Consider the following 12,998-nt stretch of genomic DNA (forward strand, 5'->3'; position numbering starts at 1 on the left):
AACTGATTGCATCTTCCTTAGTTTAACATCAGAGTTTCGAATATTACCATAGCCCTAAAACAATATTACCTCTTTTACCAGAAGACGTGAGGCCTAGTTTGTGCAAGCCTACAGTGAGATATAGTGAGTTTTTGACTACTCCCACCTAAAAACTCAGTTTTCAGACTTGCATTAACTTATTTGTAACTAATTGTATATATTATGTGATTTATCTGTCATATGTTTGCAATAATATATTCTAAAATGATCACATTAATATGGAACAAAATATGGTAGATCAATTTCTTCTGTAGAACACCTTTTCAAGTTATATGTCACTGATTTTTAGCTATGACTGATAGAGCTGTCACAACAAGATTGAGTTTAATTTTAATGTTCTGCAAACTCTTGACAAGTGGTGATAGATTCTGGGTAGCACAGATCAGATAATAGAGTCTAATAGATTATTGAGGTGTGAAGTCATCTTGGTTCAAGCTTTTGACTCTTATAAATCTTCCTCAATCCATCACTCCCAACTCTTATCAGCAAATAATATGTTATTTGTGGTATCTGCTGAGAAAATGTTCAACATCAGACTGCTGAAATTTCTGGAAATTGTTGAAAGAGAGATATAGAGATGTAGTTGTGTATAAAAGGGAGAAGGACGCTATAAATGACATCGGAATGTTAAAGAGAATACTGTGAAATATTGGGCCTCTACTTAGGATTGGGTAGATTTTAAATACGGCTGTACAGCTATGGGTCACACTCATGTTGATGTAATTGGAGAGTAGTATGGGGTTGTGGAGTGAGCTTAATATGTTCTGAGATGACGGTAATGGGCTGTGCAGATCAAATACTGTTAGACATGGTATATAAAATAATTTAATTAAATTCACAGTACAAAGATATGAATGAGAATTATTGATTTCCTTAAATAAAATTCAATAATTCATATCGAATAAATAGCACAGTAATATGCTATAATACATATAAAATAAAAATACAAATTAAATGTGTGATACTGATTTATGGTCAAGTAATTTCAAATGCCTAACTGATAGCATTTTTAAAATAAAATAAAAGTACCGAGGAATTACACATATAATCCCAAGGTGGGGAAAACTGACGTTTTTATTTTCAAAGCTGTATGCAAATAAACATAATTAACAATATGTTACAATTTTAAATGATCATTTGCACAATTGTTTATAATACACTTTTAAAGAATCATAATTCCATTCACTATGGGTGATTTATTTCACATGAAAAAAAATCAAGTAGACATTAAAAAATCAAATTCTATGTGAAAACTATTCCCAGATTCCAGAATTCTCTGATATGTTTTCAGAAATAACTTTTTTCTTTGCTTTAAAGTGAAAATATTTTATTAATATTTTCACTTTAAAGCATGTCCACATTGGACATTAATTAGGCATATGTACTGCACCAAAACATAATATCTGCTATCACAGAAAATTCAGCTCATTAAAATACAAACAGAAACATGTGCATGCACGCATGCGTGCAGGCACACACACACACACACACACACACACACACACACAAACAAAACATACACATCAGCACTAGGTTTGAATGTACAACAGGTGTCAGCAGTAGTGAAATCAGAGCTGGATGTAAGGAAGTACAGGAATCATAGCTGAGTGTAAGGTAGTACAGAAATCAGTGCTGGATGTAAGGTAGTACATGTATCAGAGCAGGGTGTAAGGGCATTATTGCTGGGTGTATGGTAGTGTAGGAATCAGTGCTTGGTACAATGATTAAACAGGAATCAAAGGTAGCCCAGTACTAGCGGCAGAATCCAATAAGCTGTAGTAAAAGGAGGAACAGTGTGATTATATCAAGGTACAGGTTCAGAGCAGCAAAGATGTACTCTTCTGGACTGATGCTGTATTTGTGTTTTCCGCCCAGCATTAGCTGTGTATCCATCACCAAATACTGAGGGAGAAGGAGAGATAGGAAAGAAACATAGATATCACAGTGCAAGTGAGAAAAGGGACTTCATATACAATTAATAATTATATATACAATTCTATATTTTTTTATTTCATGATTCTACTAAGGGTAGATACTAATATATAAATCGTAACAGAAACTTAGACACCTACACACACAATAAAGATATATGTATAATATAATATAATGTATTCACTACACAAAAAAAGCCAAGAGATTTAACTCTTTACAGTAATTCAAAGAAAGTACCAACAGATATTAACCATAACGAATGGTTAATATGTAACCATACTTACAATTGAAAAGACCAGAGTCCCCAATGAGGCATATACAATGTACAGATACTGATGAAAAGAAAAACAAGAATCATTAAGATGCATGCTTCCAAAGTCTCACAATTGATTCTAAATGGCTTAAAAAGCTAGGAATACAAACAAAATATGAACTCTAAAAGTTAAATATTCATATTTCGATACTGTAGACCACACTCTTCTCGTCTCCACACTGGCCACACTCGAGGTCTCTGGCACAACTTTAAAGAGGATTGCATCCTACATCTCTGAATGGTCCTTCAAGGGTTTCCCTGGCTGGTGGCTTTTCTTGTGCCTATGACCCTCCACCAGGTGTCCCAAAGGCTCTGTAGTCTGCATCCTCCTCTTTGTCATTTGCGCACAATCCTTTGGATCTGTCATCTCTCCCGTGGTTTCTCATACCATTTCTACACTGGCAATACTCAGCTTTTCCTCCCTTCGACACACACAGGTCTCACTACCCATGCCAGTTAGGTTGGATGGTAGGCCGTTGCCAGGTGCACTTGATTCCCTCCTCACTATTGCAGGACCTGTCTGTCAATTTGAATGCTACAGGAGAGCTCACTCAGAACACTTCTACTGCAAGAGGCCCAGGGGTAACTCTATCTGACTACTCCTTCTCTTACAGCAGCAGGGAGTCAGGCCTCCTTTCTATATAAAGTCCAAAGAACACATCCCTGCATCGCCACCTTCTCTACACAGCTCCTAGTCCAGACCCGGGTGCTCTCATGCCTGGACTGAATCCCCTTCTTACTGGTCTCCCTGCCTGTGCCACTCAGTCTCTGCAGCTAATGCAGAACACAGCTGCATGACCTGTCTACAGTCTTCCCAAGCATGTTCAACCTTCCTCATCTTACTAAACCAGCTACCTAGTAGCTGTAATCAAGTTTAAAATCATTGTTACTAATCTACATGGTGGAGAATTAAACAGTTCCACCACACCTCCAGTTAATCTACAGACCCTGCACTCTGACCAGATCTTTCCATTCCACAACCTTAAAGCAGCTGACTATCCCCTCTCTGTATTGTCAGTACTTCCTGTCACAATACCTGTCTGTACTGGCCCCATGTGGGAGAAACAATCTTCATAACCCCAGCACCAAGCACTCCCACCTTACTTCAGTTTATGCTTTATGGGTCATGTATATGTTTTCCTCTTATGGCTTGTATTTTGGTTCTTAGTCAGCGTGGTTAACTTGCAATAGTGCTTTAGTGATGTTACATATAAATCTTCTGGTCTTGGAATGCTATTAGCTATGCCTGGTACTATTGCTCATATAAATCAGATGAATGCACTTATGGTTTCCCACAATGTGAGTTACTGTGGATAAATAAATGTACTATAATATAATGCATACCAACTGTATTTATGCTTTAGCGGTCAGCTGATACATACACTCATATATACAAAATACTATTATTTGTAAACTACTGTTAAAACATATCTGCCTCACTTACCTGTGTCCGTAAAATTGCACACAGCAATCCAAATGATATGAGTGTCCAGCCAATTGCCCACATGGCCCCACTGGCTGCAGTGAAATCCCACTGAAAACAGAACCATTATGAGAAAGTCATATTTTATGTCCCAAGCAATATGTGCTGAAAGAGAGCAGCTGTTGTCCTTTCCCAGATTTTGTATTACTTCTCTCCCTGACCTATCGATCGGTTTGATCCAGTAATTGACACAGTGGTAGATACTGTTGGTAGGGTAGCATTTGTGGGATAGTAATTTTGTAATGCTGCAACAAATAGCTGATTTTCAGTTCCCAGGCAGGAGGCTATTGTTGCACTCATGAGCTTGGCAGTTATCCAGCATGCCTTGCTTATCTCATGTTTTTATAAATAATACATTTATCCACCAGGGTATTTAATGACGCAAATCAACTTAACTATCTTGCTCTTGTAGAAAACCGTAATGTATCTTTTTTACTGTGCTAGTGTGAAAACCAAATCCAAACTCACTCTCAGACACCTGTGAAAAAATGATTTAGGAAACTCACTTTTGACTGCATAGCAAACACACTCAGTGCAAAGGACACCAGAGCTGTGGCCCCTATAGCCCAGAGTACAGCTTCAGCCTCATAGAACCTGAGAGACAAACAGAGCACAGCTAATCCTTTACTTCCCACCTCCATCTCATCTCATATTCACACCAAATCATTATTCATTACAGTCATTAACTGCTGTTGGTCACCAATCATCATTAGGTTGCTGGCCCTTGACAGAAATAACCTTCTTTTGTCCCCCTGAACTAAAAAAAAATGAATCGTCATTGAGTAAATTGTAACCACTGTTGATGAATTTGGCCCTTGTTTCAAGTCTCTTGTTACTGGTAGTTTGTCAGCTGGGCCCAATTGGATCAATGGCCACTGATGTGGCACAAATGTTTCCCACTTCAAAAAGGTAAACTTGTCTATTTTATACATCAGTACACATACATCAGTAACTTGTATAGTCATCCACTGCAGTAAAACACTGTTGATACTCACACTGTCACTGAGCCCAGCATGAAGCCTTCCACAATGGTCTGTACAGACAAAGGATAAACATGAGAAGAAAAACACACGCACACGCACACGCACACACCCACACACACACACACACACACACACACACACACACACACTTCACAGTATTTAGTTATGACTCCACCCTTCAAGCCCTCACAAAGGAAGTAACACTGGCAGCAAGTTAAGGCTAGGGGGCACAGTCCTTGCCAATAGGGGAAACCAAAAACAGGTAGAAGCTAGAATGGAGGAGGGAATTGAAAACAGAAAAAATAAATGCATTTCGCTATAGCTGGATAAGCAGTGCTGCTGTGGAGAGGAAACTCCCAAAAGTAGTTTTGCTCAATGTGTGTGTGAAGCGAAAACCTTGTTACTTACGAATAGTCCCAGGAAGATAAAATTTAGTGGGACCTTCCGACGTACATTTTCGCAACAAGAGAGCACTATGATCAGAACGAACACAAGTCCCCTGCTCAAAATAAAAATACAATGCATAAGAACATAGCATTTCAAATATAAGATATTATATTATATATATTATATACAGTATATTAGATATTCATAATGTCATGTGACACAACAAAGTCACTTTTAATGTGTGGCTAATTCAGATAAGAGGAAATTAACCATGCAAAAGAACAGAATGAGAATGAGAGAAATTTCATTATGACTTACATCATTGTATATGTAAACCAACTATTGTGTTGAACCCAATGCTTAAGATCATTCCTGGAGTGGGGAAAAAAGATAGAATATCAATTGTAGCTTCAACAAATTTTTCTTTTTAAGATGTAGCACAAGCCTGTTCATTCTAAATGAGACAATATTAAATATACATTAGAAATATAACACACCTACAATTAGAGATAATGGGGTGTCCCTTGACTATGGTCCTAGTGGTAGACACTTCAATTTAAATAAATCACTTCATTAGTATGTTTAATATCAGCAGAAGGGCAACACAGAAAACAAATTTATTTCCCACTGGATTTACAGCTGATTAATTCTGAAATTTTAAATACTGGCAAGTATTACTTTCAGTCAAACCTAATAAACTAAAATGACTTTGAAAAAAGACTTGAATGCCCAGCTAAGTCAAGAGCTGCAAGATCCTACTAGAATGTGAGTCATTGATTATCAAAACTCTGCATGAATGCCAGAGTTGAAAGGTGATTTTGGAGATTACACATGCAATGGTTATTCTTTGCCAGAAGGACTTCAAGCGGGAATGAAATGAAGAGGGTCACTCATCACTGCAGAAACTCCCTCACCAGTGCTGAGGACAACTACTATAGAAACACACTAGCCATTAAAGAAACTCACCACTATAGAAACACACTAGCCATTAAAGAAACTCACCACTACAGAAACACACTAGCCATTAAAGAAACTCACCACTACAGAAACGCACAAGTCAGTAAAGAAACTCACCACTACAGAAACACACAAGCCAGTAAAGAAACTCACCACTACAGAAACACACAAGCCAGTAAAGAAACTCACCACTACAGAAACACACAAGCCAGTAAAGACACTCAGAACTACAGAAACACACAAGCCAGTAAAGAAACTCTCCACTACAGAAACACACAAGCCAGTAAAGACACTCAGAACTACAGAAACACACAAGCCAGTAAAGAAACACACTAACCATTATAAAAACTGTCAACACAAACAACTTACAACTTCACTGATGCAGAAATGCACAATCTTTCACACAGAAACACACTTACCAGGCCGATACTAGAAATCACTTACCAGTAGGCCTGCAGAAACTCATTAGCAGATCAGTGCAGAGTAGACATTTACTGTCTACTACAGAAACACAATCACTATACAGAAACATGCTCAGCAGTAGAGGTGTAAACTCACCAGTATAAAAATGCACAGATTATTCCAACAGTGATCAGCAGCTGAACCATCAATGTCAAGTAGACTTTTCTTACAAAGCCTGGAAGACATGAAGAACTCCTTCCAAACTTTTGCTTGATGTTCTTATTTCTATTCAATGCATTATTTACATTGTTATTCAATTTAAAGTGCGGTAAGACACCATCTAAAGAAACCATACGCACCCCTGAGGACATGGGTCCAGTTTTGGAAAAAAGTGGCTGATAGAGAAAACTTAATTCGTCACAATGACAGACATAGATTTATAAATATTCAACATGTTCATCAAATATTCATCATCACATTTTAATTATTTTCCATGACTGTTTAAGATGGTAAATTAGAATTTCAAAGCTACCCATATCATTAGCAAAATATGGAACTATATATAACCCACTTTTTCATAAACTTTTTTGTGACTTCTAAAAAATGATTCATACAAAGGCAGGCTGGCGCACGCAATAGGTAAGATAAATATCGTAATTTATTAGGTTGCTACTACATTAGTCGCCCCCACAGGCCCACAGGTTACCAGCTGGAGATCATCAAGGGATATGGCTCTTCCACAGTTGGAGCTAAGTACTTTGTGTACTGCAGGGTTTTATATAGTCAGTGGCTCAAAGGTGAGTGCATCAGAAAAGTTTACTGTACACACTCCAGCTACAGTATTCCTGGTGTATGGAGGAGAAAAGTTTAATAAAAAATATTTTTCAATAGCACATTTTTTTCTGTGGGTTGGTTACACATAGGACATCAGTTAAAAGATTTAGGGCAGATCTGAGACCTATTCTTGAAGCTAAATGGATGGCTTGAACTTAAAATAAATCCTGCTAGGACTCTGGGGTGTCAGGACAAATAGTGTCCAGATCTTGCTCTTATCATTCAGTTCAATTAATTTCTCCACTCTTCTAACAATTTCAGTTCAGTACTATTCAAATACTCCCATTATTCTATCATCATATCATAACATCTTGATTTGATGATTAATTTAATCTGTGATATTAATATATTTTTATATGCCTCAATTGAAGAGTGACTGCATATTCCCAAACATGTAAACCATCATTTTAATAACAGTATGAGATTGAACTCTGTAGTTGGCCTATCGATGAGATAATGTACATATCATTCAAAAACCAGAATGTAATGAAAGGACACCCAACACTTACTTTTTATACACGGAAACACTTCAAACAAAAATTATGTATTTAAAGCAGACCCAGTCTTTGTCTGTCTATCTCATTTCATATTTGGTTTGAGTCCAAGGACACACTGTTGCTAGGGAATCTGACTCTACTGGCTTACCGAGAGCCAGTTTTACTAAAGGATTGCAACTGCTTTTCAGTCGCAAAAGCAGTTGCAACAAGGTTGCAATATCTACTTCGCTATTAAATCTTTGAAATGAGTCAGAATCGCTTTTCAAATCTATTTTTTGTGAGGATTATGTCACTCTGCGACTTCCTTTTGATGCATAGTTAAACGTGTTCATGCATATGTTTACCTGGAGAGAACGCGTTAAAACAGGGTGGAGATTATATAAATTAGGCCAATTACGTATTCCACCTAATTTACTAAAGCATGGTTTAATTGCAACTCCCCTCTTTGCGAGATAATTTTTAGAACTCCTGAAAGCAGGAGTAACATAAAAGCATGAAAGCAGCTGGAACACAAGCTTAGCCTATAGCTCATACACAGGCTGCCAGGCTGTACACACAATCTCTGCAGTCAGATCAGGGCTGCATGCGGTGGAGATGAACGAATGATGCATAACACTGGAAAGGAGTGCTATACGCTCTAAAATTATATTTGTTTTATTGAAAGGATGCAAGACATCTGTTGAAGTCGTCAGCTAGCAGCTCGTATGAAAGCACAGTTCTGGATTTAAACAATTGTTCTGAATATGCGTTCATAATGAATTGTAATAAAATACAATCTCTTCACTGCCTTTTGAAAATTCTCCATCTTCATACTGTCTTCTGTTCCCACATTTTCCCATAATGTTTAGCCAGAAACGTTTTGATTTATGATTAGGATCATGAGTGCAGGATACATGTTAATGAACTGTTATTGTTTTCTATATAAGTATTGAAAAGGTAGAAGTGTTATCTTATTCTTTATTATTATTATTATTATTATTATTATTATTATTATTATTCTTGTTGTTGTATGAATTATGCCTTTTGATAAGTTTGATTAATGTAATTAATCCCAGGTCACTCACCTCTCCTGATAGCTGCATCAGAGAAATGGAAGGTATCCTGGTCCTCAAAGCCCTGGGAGTACTCGGGTGGAGCAGAGGAGTGACTGTCCATGGGATTCCCCATGTCGTCATAGTCACCAGCAGGGGTCACTACGGCGATGTTCCCCTGGCCAACATAGAAACCCTGTGTGGGGGCTGGATTCTGGGGATAGTAGTGTGGGCTGTAGGGAGGTGGATTCTGGTCATTTTTCAGATTGTCGCTCTCCATGTCTCACAGCTGTTTGTAGCTTTTCCTTTGAAGGAGTAGAAAAATTTCCCAAAGATTATCATCCCTTAATCCTTTGTTACTGGGGATTCCAGATACAGTATTTAAGTAGTCAACGTAAAATACCAAATGACATACTATAATTCTCTTAGAATAACTAAACCGAAGAGCAGGGCAATGAAGTGAAGAACACAAAACTAAATCAACCTCACCGATCTTCAATATATTTGAATGCCAAACCAAAATAAAGGCTTCACAGCAGAGCACTCAATATCAGTATAAATAGCTGATTATTTTCCCATTGTTACTCATTTCTGTGCCTTTCACACAGGTCTCCAGTTCTCCGCTGCTTACGTGTAACGGTGCATGCAGGTCAAAGTCTTCCCTTTATCTATTTTTATTTTTTTTTACCTCAGAAACAATGATTAGTCTTTAGTCAAAGAGAAAATTTACTTCCATTAAATTGAATATATAACCATAAACCAATTTGCTTATCAGGCCTTTCACAAGCCAAAAATATACGCACTTAAATTTCTGACTTCCTGTCACAGCACTAAAACAAGGCAACACCTGTATTTAATTGCCCCACAGTTAAACTAGATCTGTAGCAATCAGTATTTACTGAAAAGCACTTACCTTTTCAGTTGGAGATCTAGAGCTTATTTTTCTTTTGATTCAATTTAAAAAAATGTATGTTTGAATACAGTGCGCAGTGAACAGTGTTGTAGCTTCTGAGCGATACTGTTTGACACTACTGGTCATGTGACCCGGAATTAGGGAGTACTTTCTGTTAAACATTGATTAGCCGTGTCATTCAAACATGGGTCCTGTTTAAATTCAACAAAGCAGACACTTTTTTTCTAGCAACATCGAACCATCATTGTTAATAAAACATATGTATACATTTTGGGATGATGATATGTGGAGCAGTTTACAAAGTGCTGACAATATGCAATACATTTATATCTGTAAATGCACAGTAATGATCTAGAAGAGCAATGCATGCTTATTTTTTAGCACAGAATAAGCTGGCTCTTTTGTTCCTCTACTTTCTGGGGACAAAAATAAAGAATACAAGTCCATGTCCCTTTTTGGCCTTTTAATATTTGAGTTATGTACAAGCCTATTTCTCATCTTAATTACATTAATTAAGGTTCCAAATGACATAACACATAGTCATAAAACGAAACACTGGTGCACAGAATTCCACAAGCAGAATCTGAGACTGTCTCAACATGTTTTGCAGTGCCACTATCACCTCTTTCTCTCATACGGAACTGAAAAAAAACATGAATATAAAACACCACAATAATTGCCATTCAAGCTGCGTCAATTACATAAATAGATGCAAAAGAAAATTAGCTCTACAGATACATAAAATAAAACAAGTTGCAATAGGCCTATGGAATGTTAACTGCAGCTATTCAATTAGCACATTGTCAATTGACATATTCCTAGTTCATTAATTGGCTCTGCAGTGTAAATACTAAATCAAATAACTCTCCTTTTCACTTCTACCAAAATTAATGTAGATTTCTGTTCTTTGTCCCAAATGTGAAGACTCTAGATCTTAAAATTGTATTTGAAAATTAGGCTAGGGCGGCACGGGGGTGCAGTGGGTGGCACTGTCACCTCACAGCAAGAAGGTTGTGGGTTCGAATCTCGGCTTGGGACCTCTCTGTGTGGAATTTGCATGTTCTCCTCGTGTCCGCATGGGTTCCCTCCCACCCAATCCAAAGACATACAGGTAAGCTAATTGGAGACTCTAAATTGCCCATAGGTATGAGTGTGAGTGAATAGTGTGTGTGCCCTGCGATAGATTGGCGGCCAGTCCAGGGTGTATTCCTGCTTCTTGCTCAATGCACGCTGGGATAGGCTCCAGCACCTCCTGCGACCCTGCTCAGGATAAGCGGGTATAGATAATTGATGGATGGAATTAAGCTCCTTTACCATCTGTCAGAATTGACAATATGTCTGATGACAAACAAGTCCAAAATAGAGTTAATGCAAGCAAAATGGTTGAGCTGATTAATAGGACTAATCTGTACTGTATGCATTTGGCAGTTTATCACCAAACTGGCAACTCTCCTCCTCTTTAAATACCTCCTTCTTCGTTATCTTGACATGGGTTACCTATAAAAGCACTCTCTCCACTCTTCCCCTTGACTTTCACAAAATATGAGGCTACACTTCAGACTACCATGGGAAAAGTATCAAAAAGCTCCAGGAGAGCATTGAGGGTCTAGTCTTGTTTGGAGGTGTGCGCCGTTCCGTGCCATGGCACAAATTATCCGTGACATTCTGACATGATAACGGCTAATGACTCCCACTGTGAAGACTGACACTGACAACTGATGGCTGCAGGTGGTGCAAAATGTGAGGCACTTTGCTGAGAAAAATCACAAACCTGTTTCCTTATCATGAGATTCAGAACGCTTTAGACCTCTCAATGGTGTCTAATTCACAGATTTATCTTGGTATAGAAAAGGATTCACTGCAACTACACAGTAAAATGTTAAGAGTTAAAGCAACTCTTACAGAGTACATATGGTCCCTATTGGACTCATACGTACACAGCTGAATTAGCCGTGGACATGACTGAAACGTGCAGCTTTCAGTTATGACTTCATACTGATTGGTCAGTTCCTCAGAAGATTTCTCAGCAGATTAAAACAATAAATAAAATCTGCTGTATCAAAAGACAAACATTATATTAGTATTTAGTATAAATAACACAATGAACCACAAGAGTTTATTAAACGTAACTGCCCTGGTAGGTAAACAGAAACAAAATCAGTCCAGGGGTTCAGTGGCTTCTGGTATAAAAATGTTGTACAGAATCGCTTTCAATAGTTGCTTGGATAGTTGTGACTTACTCAGAAAAATTCAAATCATTCATTGGTCCCAAGAAAATGTAAAATCTATTTTTAAAAATTCACAGACCTTATGGAAAACAAAATAAAAAAAATAATAAAAACAGTTGCACAGTTTTAAAATCAGTCAACCAACTGCACTTTCCTTACATTCCTGTATATACACTCTTAACTCTCGCATTAGGAAAGAGCTGCATGGGCTTTTTATCAGGGAGATGATAAGCCAAATTACTTTTAGGCGTGCTTGATCAGGAATGTACTGTAAGATGGCTGGGGGTGGGGAAGTAGTGCTCAGCCACTTAGAAAGCTAGCCCTAGTCATGTCTTTTTCTCTCTCTGTCTCTCTCCCTGCACTATTGGGGCAATATGCACCCCTACCTGGGGCTAGAAGCTCCCGGGGGCAACTTGCTCCAATTGGCATTCAATTTTTTATAGTCTTTATCATTTATATTTATTTTATCATTTATAGTATTTTCTAATCAGCCACATCAGGTGATGTTTTTTTACAATTACAACAATACCTGTCCTGTTTCTATTTCAAATTGAGTTATTCAGTCATTCTTAATTATACTAAGCAATGGTGAATGAGAAATCACAGCAAAAGAGAAACATCTGAAATGTTTCTTTTTTTACTCATTGAATGATTAATGCTATGTAAATTGAATGCTTTGGCATAGATTCTACAAGTCTCTGGAACTGTACTGGAGGAATGGAACATCATTCTTACAAAAGGAGACAAGCATTCAGGCCTGTACCGTTCTCTTGGTGTACATTACACATGCACTTGACCACTAGTCGAGAATAGGAATCATCTGATCATCTCACTTTATATATATATATATATATATATATATATATAAATGACAAAACCCCTGCTGTACTGCATTTGTCCTAATAATTAAATTAAAATATTTCATTTTTCACACATAGTAGTGTTTGATGACATGTCAGCAATCAATCTAATGAGGTGCTAAAGTGGACCTGCTGTAAC

At 37.5% G+C, this 12,998-nt stretch overlaps 1 protein-coding gene across 1 annotated transcript; it reads right to left on the minus strand.

The window, feature by feature from the left end:
- Window positions 1–1,084: 1,084 nt before the first annotated feature.
- On the minus strand, window positions 1,085–9,904 carry zgc:110410 (uncharacterized protein LOC553618 homolog). The gene is made up of 10 exons (XM_035408380.1): window positions 9,772–9,904; window positions 8,892–9,165; window positions 6,653–6,731; window positions 5,456–5,509; window positions 5,159–5,249; window positions 4,763–4,800; window positions 4,274–4,361; window positions 3,729–3,818; window positions 2,256–2,303; window positions 1,085–1,941 (listed from the first exon to the last, which is right to left on the minus strand). The coding sequence occupies exons 2-10, from the start codon at window positions 9,136–9,138 to the stop codon at window positions 1,792–1,794; spliced, it is 885 nt and encodes a 294-aa protein (XP_035264271.1). The 5' UTR covers window positions 9,139–9,165; window positions 9,772–9,904; the 3' UTR covers window positions 1,085–1,791.
- Window positions 9,905–12,998: the final 3,094 nt, after the last annotated feature.

Source organism: Anguilla anguilla, chromosome 1 (genome assembly GCF_013347855.1).
Source record: "Anguilla anguilla isolate fAngAng1 chromosome 1, fAngAng1.pri, whole genome shotgun sequence".
In the NCBI taxonomy this organism is placed as follows: domain Eukaryota; kingdom Metazoa; phylum Chordata; class Actinopteri; order Anguilliformes; family Anguillidae; genus Anguilla; species Anguilla anguilla.

Coding starts and splice junctions, on each gene's coding strand:
- zgc:110410 (XM_035408380.1), bottom strand. CDS start 9,138: ATGGAGAGCGACAATCTGAAAAATGACCAGAATCCACCTCCCTACAGC. Junction 5,250..5,455: donor TGGTTTACATATACAATGAT/GTAAGTCATAAT, acceptor TATTTTGAGCAG/GGGACTTGTGTTCGTTCTGA. Junction 4,801..5,158: donor TTATCTTCCTGGGACTATTC/GTAAGTAACAAG, acceptor TTGTCTGTACAG/ACCATTGTGGAAGGCTTCAT.